The 15496-nt window shown below is 32.5% G+C and overlaps 1 protein-coding gene across 2 annotated transcripts in view; it reads right to left on the bottom strand.

Moving 5' to 3' along the window:
• Positions 1-15496, bottom strand: part of CEP135 (centrosomal protein 135) — a 94628-nt gene that overhangs the window by 48732 nt on the left and 30400 nt on the right. For both annotated transcript variants that reach the window (XM_031941784.1, XM_023505997.2), the window contains exons 12-16: positions 12872-13095; positions 10895-11047; positions 8156-8308; positions 3684-3761; positions 3381-3532 (exon numbers count right to left, since the gene is read on the bottom strand). In XM_031941784.1, coding sequence (XP_031797644.1) covers positions 3381-3532; positions 3684-3761; positions 8156-8308; positions 10895-11047; positions 12872-13095 — 760 coding nt within the window. The remainder of the gene's footprint in view (positions 1-3380; positions 3533-3683; positions 3762-8155; positions 8309-10894; positions 11048-12871; positions 13096-15496) is intronic.

Below are 15496 nucleotides of genomic sequence, written 5' to 3'. Positions count from 1 at the left end.
AATCAAATGCTTTTACCTAATCCACAAACACTGAGCTCAGTGGGTTAATGTATTCTCTTTTAACTTTCAATTGTATAACCATAAATAATACATTATTAAATATTACTAACCAAAGCGCACTTATTTCCTCAAAATGTCATTAAAGATGCTCTTAAGGATGAGCATTCTGCAAAGTTGCAAAAGCAAGCACATAGGTCAGAAGTTGCTGATATTCTCATAGCTACTTTTTTCTAAGTAACAAGGTCCCAGATCTTTCCTCTATTTTTCCTATGGCCTCTCTCAGCTACTTTAAAAATCTATCCTTCAATGCTTTCAAAACCGTGGTCCAAAATGCAAGAATTGTCTTTACATGCCTTGTACTAGTCCAGTTATTCTTCCCTATATTTGTTTTCTACAATGCTATTTCTATTTATTCAAGTAGCAAATCTGGGATTATAATATTAGAGTCCAATGTTGCAATTGCAGTTTACTGATGTGAAAAGCGTTTTTTAAAAATGAAAATCAACACAGATTGCTACCATTTTTTCATGTTAGCTATCCTTCCTTTCAGTTTTATCTTTTAAATGCCTTCAGGTTGATTTTGCTTAGGCAGGTCTCTCTCCTTAATTCATTTTAAATTTGTCTTTCCCTGCCACATGCTATTTTATGCATTGCTATTTCACAAAATATTGTATTGTCCTTGTTTCAAAGATTTTACAAGAAAGTTTAAATTCTAAATCGTCCCTGAATACCCTATTTCTCTTTATATCAAGAGCTCACTAATCAAAGTAGTTGGCATTTTGGATCTACTTGTGATGGCAATTAATTTATATACCAATTAGTCAAATTTTTTAAAGTGATGGTTACATGGTGTTATCACCTATTCTTACATCCATTTTTCCTATTTTTCAGAGCCAACAGTATTTTTAACAGGTGAGGTTGGAGCTGTTTTAATTATATGCCATATCTAATTTTAAATCTTTGCTATAGTTTTTAAATTAATTTTAATTTTATATTTTGTACTTTTTTATCATTATGAACAAGACATCAATCACTTTTTTGCAAGAAAGAAAAAGATTGTACACAAAATTGTGAATTTCTATTATGTAATGTTTTTATATGTGTACGAAATGCAATACTACAGTTCAAAAATTGTTTTGATTGCTTGTGTCTCTCTCCACTTCCTTTTCCTCTCTTCTGTGCCTTTGAAAACCATTGATGCCACTTCTATTTTTCTTACATCACTATTTTTTACCCCACCTTTTCCTTCCATCAAATAAAAGCTCATTTATAACAAATAAGCATAATAAAATAAAACAAATGATAGACTGGCCTCTAAAAACTTAGGTCTCATCCTATACTTGTAGACTGTGACTTCTTCACAAAGAAATAGGAGGCTGGTCTGTGCATTTAAACTCTTATATTTTGGGGCAGCTAAGTGGTACAGTGGATAGATAGAGCACCAGCCTGAAGACAGGAGGACCTGAGTTCAAATCTGACCTCAGACACTTAACACTTTCTGGTTGTGTGACCCGGGCAAGTCATTTAACTCCAATTGCTTCAGCCAAAAAAAACAAAAAACAAAAAACACCTTATATCTTTCCAAAGTTGTTATCTTTTACAACATCGTAGTCATGGGATAAATTATTCTGCTAGTTTTGCTCACTTCATGCTCCATAAGTTCACACATGATTGTCCAGTTTTCTTTAAAACTACTCTTTTAGTCACTTCTTATGGAAGAATAATAGTCCATTATATTCACATACCATAACTTGTTCAGGAACTCCCCAATAAATAGTGAGCATTTGATTTTGTTTCCTATTCTTTGTAATAACAAAAAGTACTACTTGAAGTGGGCAGCAAAGTAATGCAGTGGGGCTAGAAATCACAAAGATTCTTGAGTTCAAATATGGCCTCAGAGACTTACTAGCTGGGTGACCCTGTTTGCCTCAGTTTGTTCATCCATACAATGAAGTGGAGAAGGAAAAGGCAAACCACTCCAGTATCCATGCCAAAACCCAAAATGTGGTCATGGAGAACTGGACACTACTGAAAAACAACTGACTGAACTATTAATATTTTTGTACATGATTCTTTCTTTTATATGTATTTAGTAGTGATATCATTGAGTCAAAAGGTATGTACAGTTAAATGACATTAAGGTTAGGGTCAAATTCTTTTTCAGAATGGCTAGATTAATTCATGGCTCAACCAATAGAGATTCATTGTGTCCATTCTCCCAATGTCAGTTCAACAATTGTTATTTCTGCCAGTTTGATAGGCTTACGGGAGAGTTGTTTTCATTTGCATTTCTCTGTTATTAGTAATATGGAGTTTTTTTTTAAATAAGGTTGTTGATTGCCTAAATATCTTCTCATCATATTTCCTTCATATTCACATCCTTTTACCATTAATATTGGAGAATGGCTCTGAAGTTTCTTCTACCTCAATTTTTCTGATTTAAAATCATTTAAAAGTGCAACTCCATCACACTATTTGTATATGCCAAATTTTTCAAAATATCATTTCTTCAAGGATAAGAAAATAAGAAATAAAATAAAAAAATGAGCATGTTATTACCTCCTAACAAAGTTTAGATTACTTTAGTCTTCCATTCCAGGAGCTCCACAACTTGACTTTACTCTTTCTTGAATTATTTCATATTCTCCTCCATACCTCATTTTACATTCTAGCCAAACCATTCCTCTAGTATGCCTTAGGTTTTCTTTTGAGTGCCTTCTCACACTTAAAATGTTGTCTCCTCCCTACTGTTCACTTATCCAATTCCCCTCCATTCTTTATAATGTCATTCAAATGCTACTTCCATCATGTGGCTTCTCCTGATTTACCATTTCAGTAATAGATATTACAGTCCTCTTGAATGCAAAATTAACCACATATGAAAGATTGCTGTATATGTAGTTTTTTCCTATTACTGACTATAAGCTCTGGGAGGGCAAGGCCAGTGTAATACAATTCCTTTGCATCTCCCCATAGCACTTTACCCAGGACTCTCTTACTGACTAGGGGGAAGCAACAGCAGAACTTATCCTGAAGGGTTCAGATTACTGATGCTGCTTCAGTCAGGTACTATGCATCACATAACAAAAGAGAAGTAGAGCAAGAGATAGAGAAAATAAGGTTTTTTATTTCCAAGGTTCATTCAGAGATAAAAGTTAATGGTGACAATAAATAAAAGAAAAAACTTTTTAAAAGGAAGAAGGCATATATTGCTGGTTCTCACTTGTGTAAGTTGGAAAGACAAGAGAAATAAATTCATTTAGGTAGTATTCGGTTACAGTTTTTAGTAATTCTGTATCATGGGGCATAAAATAATTCTGAGTGATTCCCAAGGTAATCAACTTTTACTTAAGCATATTAAATAATTCTAATAAACTTACTTCAGTGAATTCAATGCCGTTTTCTGTTGGGATGAGTCATCAGCAACATGGATAAGTTTATGATATTGGAGTTTCAACTTATTCTCTAGTGACTCTATTGTCTCCTTCATCATTGATACTTTAGACTTCAAATCACATCTTTCAGTTTCAAGCTGTAATTAATGGATAAAAATGGAATGCCATATACTTAGAGATTTGGATTTTCCTCATCACTCTTTAAGAATATTACTTAAAGAAAATTTTCTGAAGAAAGCAAAAAACTTTATTTACTAAAAAGCTTCTTTTGAAAAAAGTTTAAATCACCTCATAATTAATGTTTTCCAGATCTTCCATATTTTTTTCCATTTCTGTTTTTCCCACAATAGCCAATTCTTGTATATTCTGAAAGACAATTTTATAGGGAAGGTTAGTATAAGTCACAACACAAAATAACAAAGGTATATTAAGTGCCTACTATGCACAAGATAGTATGTAAGATCCTGAGTAAGAAGGGTCAGGGATTTTAGATGGCGTAATAAATAAATCTCTCCAGGAACTTATGATTTCATGTTTATACAACACTTTTTTTTACAAAAGAAAAAAGTCTTAAGTATCAGACATGGAATACTTGAATTAATGACATGAAAAAATAGCTTTAAAATAACATTTAATCATCCATATTTCATTTTAGGATCAATTTACATAAACTTCAAGAAGGAAGGGTCACCATTCACATAATATGACTTCTATAAAGATCAGACAGAAAAACTTCAGTAGAGATCGACTTCGGCAATTTAAGAACATACCTAATTTATTCTTAAGTCTACTTGTTTAAGAGGTAGGACCTGGAGTATGCATGAGTATTCATTTTTATAACCTCTATAATGTCCTTCTTTTATATTTCTCTGTAGCATGGAAATCACAATGGGTTCTCAAAGGCTGTGCTGGAAGAATACAAGCTCTGGAAAGTTCTACCGTGCTAGAAAGATGTAAGGAAAGTACTAGCAAAATCTGATATTTAAGGATCAACCAAGACACATGAAATGCTCCCAGTGGTTCAACCATAAGGTGATTAATTTATTAGTTTTATGGCTACTCTAGAAACTAAGTAGAAAATAATACTGAATCTTTCAAGATCCATTTCTGGTTTTCACAGTGTTCTCTTTCAGAACAGAGAGAAAAAGAATCACAAAGTTTTTAGACATATCTATAAATAACTTAATTGTGGGTAATCTAAATGTGAGATCTAAATGTGTCCAATGACAGACATGCTATTTGCTGAATCAAACAATATTATTATTTTCATAATGAAAACAGAAGACACAAAAAGAAGATAGTTAAATGGAAAGATAGTTCTTCAGTAGGCAAAAAAAGGAGCTCATGGAATTCTTAGAGCATGTACCCAAGAGAAAAAGAAACATCATTTCATAAGAGACAGTCATTATTACAATAAAAACAGAAATGAAGAAAAAACCCAAAACTTTTAAGTACCAAATCATAAGCCTATTTTTCATTTTTGTGAATCTTTATGGTAATAGTTTAAACACATTTTACTTATTTCTCTTTCTTATTTTCTTAGCTTTTTATTTTTAAAATATATGCAGCACAGATAATTTTCAACATTCACCCTTGCAAAACATTGTGTTTCAAATTTTTTCTCCCTCCCTTTTCCCTCTTTCTCTCCCTTAGACAGCAAGTAATCTAATATATGTTAAACATGAGTAATTCTTTTATGTATTTCCACAATTATCATGCTGAAAAAAGAAAAGTCAGATCAAAAAGGGAAAAAAACGAGAAAGAAAACAAAATGCAAGCAAACAACAACAACAAATTAAAAATACTATGTTGTGATTCACACTCAGTCCCACAATCCTCTTTCTGAGTATAGATGGCTCTTTCCATCACAAGTCTATTGGAACTGGTCTGAATCACCTCATTATTGAAAAGAGCCACATCCATAAGAGTTTATCATCGTATAATTTTGCTGTTGCCATGTACAATGTTCTCTTGGTTTTACTCACTTAGCAACAATTCATGAAAGTCTTTCCAGGCCTTTCTGAAATCATCCTGCTGATCATTTCTTATAGAACAATAATATTCCACAATATTCATGTACTATAACTTATTCAGCCCTTCTTCAGCTGAGGGGCATCCATTCAGTTTCCAGTCCCTTGCCACTACAAAAAGAGCTGCCACAAACATTTTGGCACATGTGGGCCCTTTTCCCTTATGATCTCTCTGGGATACAGGCTCAATATGGATACTACTGGATGAAAGGATATACAGAGTTTGATAGCCCTTTGGGCATAGTTCCAAATTGCTCTCCAGAATGGTTGGAACAATTCACAGTTCCACCAACAACGTATTTTTAGTATCACAGTTTTCCTGAACCCCCTCCAACATTCATCATTATCTTTTCCTGTCATTCTAGCCAATCTGACATGTATATAATGGTACATCAGAGTTGTCCTAATTTGCATTTCTCTGATCAATAATGATTTAAAGCATTTTTTCATATGACTAGGAATGGTTTTCATTTATCTGAAAATTGTCTGTTCATATCCTATGACTATCAATTGGAGAATGGCTTGTATTTTTATAAATTTAAGTCAATTCTCTATATATTTTAGAAATAAGGCCTTTATCAGAACTCTTATATATAAAAATTTTCTTCCAGTTCACTAATTCTCTTCTAAACTTTTCTGCATTGGTTTTGTTTGTACAAAAACTTTTCTATCTTAAGATAATCACAATTATCTATTTTACATTTCATAATGTAGTTCTAGTTCTTCTTTGGCCACAAATTCCTTCCTTCTCCACAGATCTAAGATATAGACTATCCTTTGTTCTTCTAATTTGCTTATAGTATCACTCTTTATGTCTAAATCATGAATCCATTTCATATATATATGGAGCAAGATGTTGGTCAATACCTAGTTTCTGCCATACTATTTTCCAATTCTCCCAGCAATGGTTTAAACACATTTTAAAGGCATCTTTCAGGAAAACATAAGAAAGATAAAAGCTTTCGCAAACAACTTTCCACAACATATGCTATAATCCTACAAGATTCTTTGATAGATGTATCCAGAAACAACTGTTCAACAATTTTTTGATTATTGTCAAGTGAGACATAAAACAAGATGTATACTTATAAATGGTGAAGTCTCTTAGACAATACTATTTGGTAATAATATTATGTTGATCATATCAAGGCCTAGAACATTATAGGACTTCCTCAGTGAAATCCATATTTATTTAAAAGAGAATGGCATGACAGAAAAAAACAAAATAAAGTGAAAAATATGTCTTATTTTGTGATACCCAGATGGATTCAGGAACCAAAGGAAAATATAAAAGTATAGAAAATTTGTTAGATTTAACTTTAGTACTAGATAAAAGTAAAACATTAGAACAAAAAAGTCTAGGATAATTCAAAATTTCCAACTGCATAATTTTATTGCATTATGATCAATAAAAGATGCATTTAATATTTCTACATTTCTTTATAAAGTTCAGTTTTTAAAAAAAGATGTCATAATTGAGAAATAGATATGAGGGGTAGCTAGGTGCCACAGTGGATAGAGCACAAGCCCTGAAATCAGGAGGACCTGAGTTCAAATCTGGCTCAGACACTTAATATTTCCTAGCTGTGTGACCCTGGGCAAGTCACATAACCCAACTACCTCAGCCAAAAAAAAAAAAGAGAGAGAAATAAATATGTTCCTTTCTATGCTTTTTCAGTAATGATAAGAGTTCTTTCATATTTAACTTTGTCAAAATTTTCTTGAGATCCTTGACATTTCTCATTTATCTTTTTGTTAGATTTGTCTAGATTTCAAAGGGACACATTGAGATCTCCAAGTATTATGATTTTTGCCTATTTCTCTCTGTGATTCAATTAAATTTTCTTTAAGTAATTAAATGCTGTCATGGACTTGGTTCTTTTCAACAATATGGTGATTCAAGGCAATTCCAATAGACTTGTGATAGAAAATACCATTTGCATTCAGAGAGAGAACTATGGAGCCTGAATGTTAATCAGAGCATAATATTTTCACCTTTGTTGTTGTTTATTTGCTCGATTTTTTTTAGTGGGTTTTCCCCCTCTTTTTGATCTGATTTTTCTTGAACATGACAAATGTGAAAATATGTTTAGAAGAATTGCACATATTTTGGTCTATTTGCTTTCATGGGAAGGGAGGTGGGGGGAAGGGAGAGAAAAATTTGGAATGCAAGGTTTTGTAAGAGTGAATGTTGAAAGCCATCTATGTAGGTAATTTTAAAATCAAAATCTATTATTATTATAAAAAAAGAAAACTCTCTTTGCATGTATTTGGAAAAATAAAATACTATTAAAATAAAAAAAAGTTACAATAGCTAATAGGCAACTATAATAAAGTTATATTATTGCTTAAAAAAATAAATACTTTCTGAACAACTTTTATCATAAAAGATTCTATGACAAATATATTCAATGAGATGATCTGGACTAAGTTTATTTCTGAAATGTTTTTATTCATTTCAAACATTTCTTTAGCATGTTTTAAGTGCCTATTATGAGTGTGACACAGTCCTAGGCATTTCAAGATGCAAAAATATATATTTAAGGAACCCAAATATGTCTGCAATCTAGATGTACTTAAAATTTAGTTGCATATTCTATGTAGCAACCAGACAGTGTTTATTGAGACAACTTTTTTTCCCTGCAAGATTTCTAAAATCTTACATTCTGCTTGTAAATGGCATAAAAGTTACAATGAAAAGCTTGAACTTCAAAGAAACAAAGTACTCACCTTTAACTTTTCTCTTAAAGCTTCCTTTTCTACAATCATTAGTCTCAAGTCAGATAATGCAGTCTCTTTTTCTTTTTCCATAAGACAAAGAACATCTTGGGATGGCAGAGAATGTGTTGTTTCCTTTCTTAGTGCAGATAAATCATGCTGTGCCTTAAAAAATGAATTGTAAAAATGAGAATGCTAACAACAAAATCTTAAAATACAATGTCTAAAATATTAGAGCATTTTGTTATATAGCAAAAATGAAGTAAACTGAGGAATAATTACTTGTATTCTATGAGGAATTCTTACCTACCTGATTAATTTTCTGAACTTATATTTGCATAGACCTGTAATCTAGTAATCAATATTCTGTACAAACTAAGTGATGTAAGCTGATCACTCTTTCACTCAATGGCACCATAACTCTAGTAGTTTCCTGTGCTAAAAATCCTGATGTCTTATTTGAGTTTTCCCACTTGCTCACCAGTAAGATTCAATTAGCCATAAAATCTTGCTGATTATATCTACATAACACTTCTTACATCTGTGCCTTTAAGTTTCTCACTCCTTATCATAGTACATGACTCTATTACTAACGACCTGGACAATAGTAATGATTTTTACAGTTCTTTACATTTCTATGCTTTCTCCCTCCAATCCATTTTTTGTAATATTGTCAGATAACTTCCCTTATGCACAAATATGATTGCATTACTCCTTGTCATATACTAAGTAAATCCAAATTCTAAATATGTGAGAGAAACATGGTTTCATGGTAAAGACCCCCCCCATCAATTGCATGGCTGGAGATTTGGTTGTAACTCCTGGTCTTAGGAAATTGCCTAAAACACTGAAAGATTAGGTAACTTGCTCAGGTCACTGAGGAAATTGAGGGAATGAGGACAGAAGTGGTTAGTTATGGAAATTGAGTGACCTCCCACACTGACTCCAATTCAATTCTGGATTCTGGAGCCAGCTTGGTTCCTTTCTGTTCAATTATGGATCTAGACGAATTTCTGTCTTGTGAGAACTGGAAGAAAACCTTATCGTATTGTTTTAACCAAACCCTGCATGAAGGGGACGCTGGAGCACCACATGTTGGATGTAGCAAAACAAGCTTCACAATCCTGAAGGCACTGAAATATATCAAGGTGAGAGCTAAGAATGAGAATTTCCAGGAGTACCAAACAACTAGTCACCTACTAAATGACAGTTTTTGAATGTAATAAGAATACTACCCTATAAAATGACAAAAGTGGTAACTGCCAAAAATTTTGGGTAGGCTGAACCAATACAGTGATAAGAGCAGAACAAGGAGAACAGTTTAGAAAAGCATCAAGAAGAAAAACAACTTTCAAAGACTGAAGCACTTCAACATAACAGATCAACTGTATCTTCAAGAATTGCGATGAAGCATGATTCTTGCTTGACAGAGAGCTGACAACTCAAGATGCACAAAGAGACATATATTTTCGAATAAGGTCATTGTGTATGTTTGTTCTTCTTGACTTTGCTTATTTGTTAAATAGATTTCTTTTCCTCTTTTTTCTTCCTAGTTTCTAATGGGGAGAGAAGGTATTGGTGGGAAGATTATATAAACAAGGATTTGATGTCAAAAAAATAAAGGTCACTGAAAGATTTTAAAACACAGAGAAGGGAACAGAAGTTAGTTCAGAAGGAACAAGCAGGACAGTTTTGAAAAGAATATGTAAAATTACATAGTTTGCTCATCAGTTTATTGGTATTTAACAAACATAATACCTTTTAAAAGTTCATTCAAATTCTTAGCAAAAAAAAGTGGAAGTTAATAATTAAATAGCATATCACTAAGAGGCCACTTTTGCTCATAGATAATTTTAGAATGGAAGAGTACATGGTTATCTTAAAAGGGAAAAAAATGGAAGGTTATTTATTCTAGCTTTCCATATTACCCAGAAATATACCAACAAAAAAGTCATTTAGTCAATGACTGAGTATTTCTAATGATGCAGCTCATGCCTCACAATATAATCCATTCAATTTTGAATGGCTCTAATAGTTTTAAAGTTCTTCTTTATCTCTACTCCTATATTCTTACTCATTCACTGGACTTAAACTGGTTCTACCTTCTGAAGCAACACAGATTAAATCTAGACTCCATTCCACATGATAGTTATGACTGAATATTTCTAATGATGCAGGTCTCTTCCTTACAATATAATCTATTCAGTTTAGAATGATTTTAATACTTTTAAAGTTCTTTATCTCTACCCCTCTATTCCCACCCATTTACTGAACTTAAACTGGTTCTACCATCTGAAGCTACACAGATTAAATGTAACCTCCATTCCATATGCAAGTTCTTCAAATAACAAGAATCATGGATATGATGGAAAGATCACTAAAAACTTAAGGACAATCCACATTCTCTCACATGAACTTGAACAAGCTATTTAAATTCCATTCGATAACTGTTATAAGACATGAATAAAACAGATTTGATTATGAAGAAAATATATAGAAGGATACAGAATAAAGATTTCCCATTTTGGAAGTATAATGAAATGACAAACAAGTGTCTGACAAGCTTTACCTATGATAATAAACCTGACCTTTTAACAGGGCCTACAAATGGCAGCCGCCTAATCAAGTAGTTCTACCAAGAAAATATTAAAGTAATTTATATCTGACTTCTTTGGTGATCAAACAAAAATTACACAAAGGTCAGCTAATTCCATCACATCTAATCCAAGAGTTTTTTAATGAGTTTCTTACTTTATTATATAGGTCACTCAATTTGTCTCTTTCTGCAGTTAATAGTTTCACATTGCACTGTATTTCCCCCATGTGGTTTTCAAATTTATCCAGCATAGATTGAAGTTCATCTCTTTCTTTTGTGATCATGCTGAGTTCTGAAATGTAAGTACCCTACAAAATAATTTCAAAAATAATGTATCATGTTACAATATTTTAAAATTATATGTAATTACTGAAGCCAATCCATAAAAATATATACAATAAAGCATAAGAAAGTTAACTATTCTAAAATAATAATATCCCAACTTTATTATTATAATTCAAGGCATGTACCACCCACAAAGTTCCTAAGCAAATAAGGCCAACAAATAAGGGTCAAGGACTTATTTGACCCTATCCTGCTCAACATTTTTATCAATGCTTTTGATAAAAACATAAATCATATGTTTATCAAAGATGTAAATAACACAAAGTTGGGAGACAAAAAAATGTCTAGCAAATAATAGAACAGAAGTGGAAACCAAAAGACTAGGAAAATGAATTAACTAAAAATGAATTAATAGAGTTAAATGTAGATTCCTATGCCTGAATTAAAGAAAAAACAAGTGCACAAATTCCAGCACAAACTGAGACTCTTTCTCTTGAGGGAGAAGTGGAGTAGGTAGCCATTTACAGCCAGAAGAACCAAAAGAAGTCATCAACTGAAGCCCATGATACCAAGGAATTCAACCAACGCTCAGTTAATTTTACTTGAGCCACTCCTAGTTGATAGAATTTATGGTGGCAAAGAATGTCACACCCTAGACTGATAGGCCTCTAAAAGATTCCAGCTCCCTCCATCAACCTTAAAATAAAATTCCATAAACCCTCAGGTTCAGCCTGAAGAGTTTTAGGCAGAACTATATGCCTAGAACTAGTGACCATGCTACTTCATGTCTCTGAACCAGAATCAATATTGGCTAGCAATGAATGAGTATGTGTGCAGAACACATACATCTTCTATATTCTTTGCCCATTTGATTAGTGTGTATACTATTACAATAAAATTGCTTAGATCATAGACTACGTATTTGTGTCCTGAAATGGCAGGTTAAACAAAAAGAATTGGTTAATAACTGACATGAAAAAAACCCTGAGATTAATGTTACAATGCAATCTACTACTGGGACTTTTAATGTAACTTAAATAACGTGGCTTCCCATGTTATAGAAAATTACTATATTCACATATGATGACAGAATGTTAAAATATAAACTGAAAACTAAAACTTTTCAACTTTAAAAAAAAAAAATCCAATAAAAACCTGAAGGTATAGTACAACTAAAATTTGGGCAAGACCAAGAGGAAAATGTTAATCAAAATTAATAATTTGAAAAACTTTTAAATAATAATGCAAAAAAATCATTATGGCACTCTGAAAAATAAGAAAAACAGAAACTCCATTCATACAGAATTGTATTTAAATTAACAATAAATCATTAGCAGAACCACTGAGATTTCTTTGTTTTATCCACGTGGTTGACTGTTTTCAAAGAGAAACAAAATGACATTACTGTTAAAGCCAAGTTAGTGTGTCCAACTGTGGCTGATCATTCCAATATGAACTCGGAATGCTCTGCCACAGGTTGGATACAAATAGTCCCTATGAACATTTCAGGTGTTTTTCTAACTTAGTGCATTGCATTTCTCCTGAGCTAATTCAATTCTGCTTTGCTCCTATAGCACAGCACCTTCCTGATGAGTGCACACCATGCTGGGTGTCTCTCTGTACCAGTGTCTCCCGTGTTAGAATCAATTCTAAAGTTCTTAAGAGAGACCTTGAGAGGGTCCTTTTATCACGTTTTCTGACCAGCCTGTGAACACTTACCCTGTGTCTGTTCTCCATAAAAGTCTCTTTGGCAAGCATGCATTTGGCATCTGAACAATGTGGCCAGCCCAATGGAGTTGCAATGGAGTTTGATTTTTATTCATTACTTTTGATCATAAGGACATTACCTTTTCTGGACTTCTAATACTTAAGTTTCTTTCACATCTCGAACTTCGTGTAGATATGGATCGATGTTTTATTATCTTTTGCAGTCTTTCTAGCTCTTTCTTATAATGATCCCGTTCTTCTTCTACACTCTTGACAAATATATCTAATCGAGAAGATGATTTTTTCCTATGAGTTATGCCATGTTCTTTCTTCATTCTTTCCAATTCCAGGACGAGTTCTTTTTCTGTAAATCAATGTGGAATAAAACTAGTTTTTTTAAAAGGGGATTTTTTGGGAATAAGGAAGGTTTTTTTGAATAAATTATCTTAATTATGAATTATAAAAAAATTTTTAAATACTGAATCTCTAGAAAAGAAAATTCCTAGAATACAAATACTAAAGAGGGGAGAATCTTTTTTATGTAGCTTGTTAACAAGTATCAAACATTAATAATAAAGGCAGCTTAAATCTTCAAAAGAAACATGAAAAGTTATAAAATCTAGTTATAAAAATCTACAAAAAATCCTATATCCAAAATTCAAAATAACAAAAAGTTTAAATCTAAATCATGTTTTTATTTTTATTAAAGCTTTTTATTTTCAAAACATATGCATAAATAATTTTCAACATTAAAAATCCTTGTGTTCCAAATATTCCCCTCCCTTCCTCCAAGCCCTTCCTCTAGAAGGCAAGTAATCCAATATATGTTAAACATGTGCAATTCTTCTATACATATTTTCACAATTATCAGGCTACACAAGAAATCTCAGATCAAAGATGGAAAAAATGAGACAGAAAACAAAATGCAAGCAAAAAAATAAAAAGAATGAAAATACTGTTGTGATCCATATTCAGTCCTCACAGTCTTCTCTCTGGATGCAAATGCTCTCTTCATCACAAGGCATTGGAACTAGCACAACTCACTGTTGAAAAGAGCCACGTTCATTAGAATTGATCATTGTATATAATCTTGCTGTTGCTGTGTACAATGCTCTCTCTTTGTTCTATTCACTTCACTTAGCATCAGTTCATGTAAGTTTCTCTAGATCTTTCTGAAATCATCCTGCTGGTCATTTCTTACAGAACAATAATATTCCATAATATTCATATACCATAATATATTCAGCCATTCTCCAACTGATGGGCATCCACTCAGTTTCCAGTTTCTTGACACTACAAACAGGGCTGCTCCAAACATTATAAATCATGTTTTTAAAGAGTATTTTAGTAACTGTTTGGACATGTATACTTATATTGTATTTAATTTATACTTTAACATATTTAACATGTTTTGGTCAACCTGCCATCTGGGGGAAGGGGTGGGGGGGAAGGAGGGGAAAAATTGGAACAAAAGGTTTGGCAATTGTCAATGCTGTAAAATTATCCATGCATATAACTTGTAAATAAAAAGCTATTTTTTTTTTTTAAAAAGAGTATTTTAGGACTGAATTGGCAACATCAATGGGTGCTTCCAGAACTCTCAGCCCACAGATAAGTAAAGGAGTCAGACAACTGGTCAGGAGATTACAGAAGTCTCTTTGTTGGCCCTGAAAACAAGACTCTCTTGCATTGCCTCTACTTGGATTTGGGTTTCAGTCCTTAGTGGCAGTCCCAGGGTGAAGAAGAATACTATCATAGCAGAGTTTGTGGCCACCATGGGAGAGTGGGAACCGTGGTCACAATTCCAGTGAGGAAAAGAGAATCAGGGCACAATCCAGGGAATTAATAATTTTATATTAATACATATTAATTTAAATACATGGATCTAAATTAATATATAGTAATATCATTAATAATTATGTCATAATATTCTAGAAGAACTTAAAACTTGTACGTCCCTAGAAGTAACTCTAGTAACAGCTGTACAAAAACCTTGAAGCTTGGGACAGTGTGGACCTCAGGAGCAGAACCTCACTTTTTTTTTTGGCTGAGGTAATTGGGGTTAAGTGACTTGCCCAGGGTCACACAGCTAGGAAGTGTTAAGTGTCTGAGGCCAGATTTGAACTCAGGTCCTCCTGATTTCAGGGCTGGTACTCTATCCACTGCATCACCTAGCCACCCCTAGAACCCCACTTTTGAAAAGAGTTAAAAAGTCAAGAAACAGACTGGGAAAATGAGCAAATAGAAAATAAAATTCTGACTATAGAAAGTTATTATGATAGCAAGAAAGATCAAAACACTCAGAAGACGACAACAAAGTTAAAATTGGTACAAACCTTCAAAGAAAAATATGAATTGGTCTCAAGTCATGAAAGAATTCAAAGAAAGATTTTAAAAATCAAGTAAGAAAAATAAAGGAAAAATTGGGAAAAGAAATGAAAGTGCTGCAATAAAATTATGAAAAAAGTTTACCTTTTTTTTTTTTTTTTTTTTTTTTTTTTTTTTTACCATAGCTTGGTGAAGGAAGCAAAAAAAAAAAAAAAAAAACCACTGAATAAACTTAAAAAAACAGAATAGGCCAAATGGTTAAAAAAAAGGAGATACAAAAATCCAATGAGGAGAATGCCGCCTTGAAAAGCAGAACTGATCAGAAAAGCAGCACAAAAGAACTTCTTAAAAAGTAGAGTTGACAAAAAAAGAAAGTTAAAAGTTTACTGAAGAAAATAATTCCTTAAAAATCATAATTGGAGTAGAAGCTAATGACT

Source organism: Sarcophilus harrisii, chromosome 6 (assembly GCF_902635505.1).
Source record: "Sarcophilus harrisii chromosome 6, mSarHar1.11, whole genome shotgun sequence".
Classification (NCBI taxonomy): domain Eukaryota; kingdom Metazoa; phylum Chordata; class Mammalia; order Dasyuromorphia; family Dasyuridae; genus Sarcophilus; species Sarcophilus harrisii.
The sequence above is the reverse complement of the archived record's forward strand: the minus strand, read 5'-3'. Positions and strand labels throughout refer to the sequence as shown.